Here is a 6,000-nt window from a genome sequence, read left to right on the forward strand (position 1 = left end):
ATATAAACATGATAAAGGACAGGATTTCCTTCCCTGCTTTCCACCTGCAGGCATTGATGCTATTCACAGAATCACAGAATAGTCAGGGTGGGAAGCGACCTCTGGAGATCACCCAGTCCAAACCCCCTCTCAATGCAGGGTCACCTGGAGCAGGTAACACAGCAATCAGTCCAGATGGATCTGGAATGTCTCCAGAGAGGGAGACTCCATGACCTCCCTGGGCAGCCTGCTTCTCAATGTAAAGTTCTTCCTTATGTTAAAGTGAAACTTTTGTTTATGGCCACTGCTCCTCATCCTGTCACTAGGCATCACTGAAAAGGGTCTGGGACCATCCTATTGGCACCCACCTTTGAGATGTTTATATGCATTACTGAGAGCTCCTCTCAGTCTCATCTTCCCTAGACTGAGCAGTACAGCTCCCAGGGCCTGCTCTGAGAGAGATGTCCCAGACCCCTAAACATTCGTGAGTGAAAGTGACGGCCTGCCGAGGTCTGGTCAACAAAGGGCTCGAGATGTGAACAATCCACACCAAAGCAAGGCCCGCATCGAGAGGTGAACCCAAACACCAGCACGGAGTGAAAGTGACAGCCCCGGCCCGCCAGCGGGGGCAGGCACAGGGGACACCCATGGCGACAGGCAGCAGCTCCAAGCAGCGACCCCACGGTCTGTCGGGCCACCTGTGCTGCCGTCCCCGAGCCCCTCCTCAGGGCGGGCCGAGGGGGCGCGGGGGGCAGCGCGGCCGGCCCGGGGTGCTGCGGGCGGAGCGGGGCGGGCGGCGCCATGAGGTGGGAGCGGCGCTGCTCCAAAATGGCGCAGGCGGGGGCTGAGGGGCCCCGCGGGGACGGGCACGGCGGGCGGGCCGGCGGCGCCACTCACCTGCCGGTAAGAGAGGCGGAAAGGCCGCAGGTAGAGGGAGGAGGTGCAGGGCTGGACCGCCAGCTCCTCGATGGCCTCCATCCCTGCCGGGGGGGCAGCGGCCGCGGCAGGAGGAGGAGGAGGAAGGGGAGAGGCGCGCGCAGCCGCTGGCGGACGGGCCGGGAGCGGCACCGGAGCTGACGGGACGCGGCTGCGGCGCTCTCCGGCCTCTGCCCTCCTTCCTCTCACCGAAAGCTGACTTTCACCCCCGAAACCGGGACACAGGAGCCTCGCCGCCTTTTTCCACAGAATCACCAACGTTGGAAGAGACCTGTAAGATCATCCGGTTCAGGCGTCCACCTAGCACTGTCCCTGTAACCCTTAAACCGGTAAAGCACATCGCCCAGTGCCAGATCCAGGCAGCTCTTGACCTGGTGACTCCACCATCTCCATCTCCATGGCAGCCCGTTGCAATGTCTGACCATTATAACAGTGAAAAAAATGTCTCTACTATCTATTCTGAATCTCCTCTCTCATCTTAAGGCCATTTGTTCTTTTCCTCTCCCTGCAGGAAGGGAAGAGGAGACTGGCCCCCACCCACCTCCGTCATGGAGTAGAATAATTCTCCAGAAACACCTATTTGCAATCCTGTTTTCTCAGGAGCTTGGCGGACTTTGTCAGAGGGTCAGTTATTCCCACACTTTACACCAAAACTTGTGGGGTATGCCAGCACTGAACTGAAGCCCACCCCCCTCCTCCAAAGCCTTGATGAGATGTACGAGCTCCCAGGTTATCCCATTCCTGGGCATCATCAGGCGCTGCAGAATGAGCACCTTGCTGTGGAAAGCACAGTCCCTTCTGCCTGCATGTATGGTGCTTTCATGGTAAGGGGAGACTGGATGAGTGGTGTGGAAAATCAGGTGCAAATACCGATTCATGGATAACCTGCAATCCCTCCTTTGATGCATCTCCAACTTTCCTTTTCAGGGTCAGCTTCCAGTACTGGCCATGCACCCAGTCCACATAAGAAGAATAAATGCAGATCAGTTAAAATCCCCTGGCTGTTTTCAAGTTATGAAATAGTTATCCCTTCTCCTTTTGTGTCATTATTTTTTAAGCAAAACACTATTAGATTTAGCAATTTCCTGGTTTTTGTAGAAGTTTGATCACATGCATGCAACATTAGGTTACATTACTCTGAGTGCTCTAATATTCCTAATAATTAATTATTAATAATTAGGTTCATGAGCAACAGAGCTCACAACTTACAGTGGTTGTTATCTCTCTGATTTGTGATCATTTTCCATGCAGATGTGCCTGTGTACAGCAATTTAGGTGCCACATAAATCAAAATATTTTGTCAGTGTATTTGGCCACACTGAGAAAAATCTGAAGTTTCTTGTATCTTTTCATTTTTTTGTCTTCCACTGCATCACTAAGAAAGTTTATTGTCTTGTCATGTGGTAGTAAGAATTTCAGCAGTCTATCTAAAAGGAATAGACCCAGCAATTACAAAACTCACTAAGAAGTAAATGAGGCAGCACTTCCATTGCAGAATGCTTATGATCGGTTCTGATAACGCAAGTGGCAAAAAAAATGCTTGGTGGGGCTGAAAAGTGTGGTTTTAAAAGTATGTTTGCAAAGCTATCATAAAAAAGTAGGCAAGGATATGTATTTTATTAGCTGACTTCGAAAATATTTGTGTAACTCCGTTTGCATCACTGTATATGTCTACATATTTCTGTTTTTTTCAGAATGATCTCAAGGTCAGTCAGAGCTCCTGGGAACTTAAGCTATATTTTTCTAGTAAGTTATTTCAGTCGTCCAAGTCCAATTTAAGTATAAACACAGTTTCCATGCACAGCAGGTTTACAGTATCTCTGTTTGCTTATGTTAAAAGTTACCGGCTACCCAGGTCGGTTCAGCCAGTCAGATTGCCCTCTTCAATAAACATTCTGACACCACTTTCAGGTTTTGAGTGTGTGTGTGTTTTGGGGAACGTGTCACACTGTGTGATGGATTGCTTATTCCATTCCTAGGCTTAGGTGGGAAACTTTTGGGGTTGTGATGTGTCACAGACCTCATCTCGTTAATGTACCTGGAACTGTTGAGGACAACATCACAGAAAATTGCATTTTGGGATGCTCTGGTGTTGCAATTGCAATGGAAAGCTGTCGATTCCTTTGTTGGAAAATCTTTGTGAGTATGGAGCTGAATTGAGGATTTAACAGGCTGAGACTGAGGAGCTGCCTTAGTGTTCCTGTTTTACAGGTGAAATCTGAGCAAGAAAATAAATAGGAAAAATATGTTCTGCATAGTGGAACTATCATTGAGCACCTGGACCTGAATTTCATTACAGTTCTTTATTAAGGCTTAAATACCCACTGCAGCCAGTGGCTTTGCATATACTAGTCCAGGAACAATCCCAAGAAGGAAATTTCTCTCAGCTACCTTTTATTCAGAGGGACAATAACAAAGGGGAGCAACTTACTTTTGTACGGGTGAGACACACTCCTGTTTTCCTGTTCCCTTTCACTGCTTTTGTGGCACAGTCACACCAGCCAGGCTCTAAGTGCACTGAATACACAGCAAGGATTAGGAGATGATACCATGCAGAGATGCTGCTCAGTCCATCAGCTCAGAGGTCAGAAGATCTCTGTTCCCATCTCGGTTCCAAAGGACATGGCGTGTTTGCTCAGTAAACTTCCCCAACTACTCCATTGTGTGTTCCTTGATATCCCTGTGTGTTTGCTCCTTTTTAAAGCAGAAATACTAGTGGTGGTATGTGTCCAGAAACTTGGGAAAACAGACATCCAGAATTCCAAGGTGCTAAAGGACTGTGCTCATGCCTATTACCTTCAATGAGATATTTCCAATACTTAAATTTAAGCCCATGCTTAACTGCTTGCAGAATCTTTTGGGTTTGATTAGCATTATTCCAGGATCATTTACATTTCTATGATCCTCTCCCTTGTTCATCAGTTCCCAAACTTCTTGAAATCCTGGATTACTCTTGGCTGTCACAGTTTCTTTACAGGGCGCTATCCAAGTTTATCATTGCACTTCTAATCAAAATAGCTACCTCTGATATCCTTCCACAAACCAAGTGCCTTATGCCATCAAATCTTCCTTGCCAAGTATGACTGTTAACTTGACTTTCAGAAAACCAAGAATGTGTCAGAATGACAGGTTGCCTTTCACTACATTGAATACCTTCCTTTTTCTCCCTTAGCAGAGGCTTCTGGATTGTTTCCTTGTTATTTAAAACAAAAACAAAACAAAATGAAACCAGATACAAGGCTGTGAATGCTGTCATAGGTGTTTGCTCATGGGTTCTTCAGTCTCCTGGAGCTGCTGATCTCCTGCTGTAAAATAGTAAAATCTAGATGTTTGTCCCTAGGCTGTAATAGCTCTGAGAATGGTTTGTGTAACAGTGTGATAAGCAGCCTAATGAAGAAAAGCAGAAAGTGTGAATAAAAATGTGTTTCTTTCCTGGAAGGGAGAGTACATCGGCAGGCAGAGAAGGAAAAAGAAGAGAAGCGTCCTGTCTGGAGTGAAGAACTTAAGGGAAGATTCACTGGGATTTCTTACAAAAAATGAAATGTTAACATTAGTGTTAAAAAGGAGATCTTTCTGCAGAGTTAAGTTCTTTGTTTAACAGACTTCTTCCTTCAAAGCACTGTTTGCTCTTTGTTACTTCATGAGTAACTTTTATTACCAGCAAAGTACCCAGACATTTTTTTTTTTTTGGTTGCTCTTTTAAAAAAATCCCCTTGAGCTTGGAATTTCTCTGGACACAGTCCTTCCCTTCCCCTACAGCCCTGCAGTCCTTGGGCACGCACTCTGCAGAGGGTCAGGTTGCATCCTCATTAGCAGTTTGTTTTATTGCTGTTTGCTGTGGGACAAAACCGGGAATGTTTCCGGCCAAGCCCGGTGCTGCTGCCCTTCTTCTCGCCGTGGCTCCGGGAGCCAAGCACAGCCTCTCACCTCGGCCCAGGCTTACAGTGAGTGGACACCCAGGAATGTCCCTTGCAGTACTTCCCTCTTCCCAATGGAGCTTTGCAAGGTGCCTGAGCTGTTGGGTTCACTCATGCAGAGTTAGGCAGCACATTTTCCATAGTGATTTTTGTGTGTACATGTCTGCGTGTACTTTTAATCTCTGTAAATCCCTACCAGGCTCACTTTGTTCTTTGACATGCCATGGCTTATGAACAAAAATCATCAGGTCCTGAGCCTTTCATCTCCAGAGAACTCCTTAATACATTGCAGAGTATCATTACTTTTGATGCTTGGTGAGTACAGTAGCTACTAAGATACAAGTATGAAAGCCTCAACAACTAGAGGCATATTGATTTGTAGTTCTCACATTCCATTTTTAAAAAATATTTCTAACCCTCATGGTTGCAGGGGAAAAAGACTGGAAATGTAAATGATGGAAATGTAAATGATGGCAAACATAATGGTTTGTGAGCTGCTAAGCTGAGGTGATGCCACATGTTTGATAGAAATGCTTTGCTGTTGGGGTGACAGATAACCCGAATCCCCAGCTCTGGGCAGAAGAATGTCAGCAGAGGATGCTGAAGCCAAGAGGCACTGGATCCAGCTGTGTGCCCACATCAGCCCCATCTAGCTGGGATACCATCAAAGTTTTTGTCTTCTGCCTAGAAACTGCTCCCAGAACTTCCTCCTCCTCTGCTTCAGCTCCCTGGGCCGAGTGCAGTTTTTGTTAAGGTCATATAGGGGTATTTGGAGAGTTGAACACCTTTGCTGTACAGGCACAGCGAGAAAGATGGATGAAAGTGTCCCAAATGAAATCTATTTTGTAAACTCATGTTGGGAATCCTTATGGTTGGCAGCGTGAAACCGTATCCTCTCTTCATGTGGGCCATGCTTGCATCGCCACAGAGATGTTAGTTTTGAGTGCCTTTCTGGGGATCAGATGCATGTTCTTTCTGTAATGAAGTGGCTGTTGTGAAGTTTGCCTTCTAAAGCTTACCCCTTGGGCTCCTGGGGAAAAACAAGCCTGAAGCTGCCAATATCTAACTTTTAATTATTATTCAGTTCTGGGGCATAACCACCCTGGTTACATTCATGAAAGTCAGGAATCATGCTTATGCAATTCTTTTGGCATTGTAAATAGAGCCC

The 6,000-nt window shown here is 46.5% G+C and overlaps 1 protein-coding gene and 1 long non-coding RNA gene across 4 annotated transcripts in view; one reads left to right on the forward strand and one right to left on the reverse strand.

The window, feature by feature from the left end:
* NUDT14 (nudix hydrolase 14) overlaps nucleotides 1–1,043 on the reverse strand; it is a 59,518-nt gene extending 58,475 nt beyond the window's left edge. For both annotated transcript variants that reach the window (XM_086895614.1, XM_086895615.1), the window contains exon 1: nucleotides 877–1,043. In XM_086895614.1, coding sequence (XP_086751740.1) covers nucleotides 877–957 — 81 coding nt within the window. In that variant the 5' untranslated portion in view covers nucleotides 958–1,043. The remainder of the gene's footprint in view (nucleotides 1–876) is intronic.
* Nucleotides 794–2,819, forward strand: LOC111929746 (uncharacterized). 2 transcript variants are annotated; one of them, XR_015288680.1, is made up of 3 exons: nucleotides 794–882; nucleotides 1,427–1,739; nucleotides 1,843–2,819. It is a non-coding gene; the product is annotated as an uncharacterized LOC111929746 (long non-coding RNA). The 2 variants fall into 2 exon arrangements; XR_015288679.1 differs by lacking the exon at nucleotides 794–882 and adding an exon at nucleotides 1,103–1,188.
* Nucleotides 2,820–6,000: the final 3,181 nt, after the last annotated feature.

This window comes from Cyanistes caeruleus, chromosome 6 (assembly GCF_971803275.1).
Source record: "Cyanistes caeruleus chromosome 6, bCyaCae1.hap1.1, whole genome shotgun sequence".
NCBI classification, from domain to species: domain Eukaryota; kingdom Metazoa; phylum Chordata; class Aves; order Passeriformes; family Paridae; genus Cyanistes; species Cyanistes caeruleus.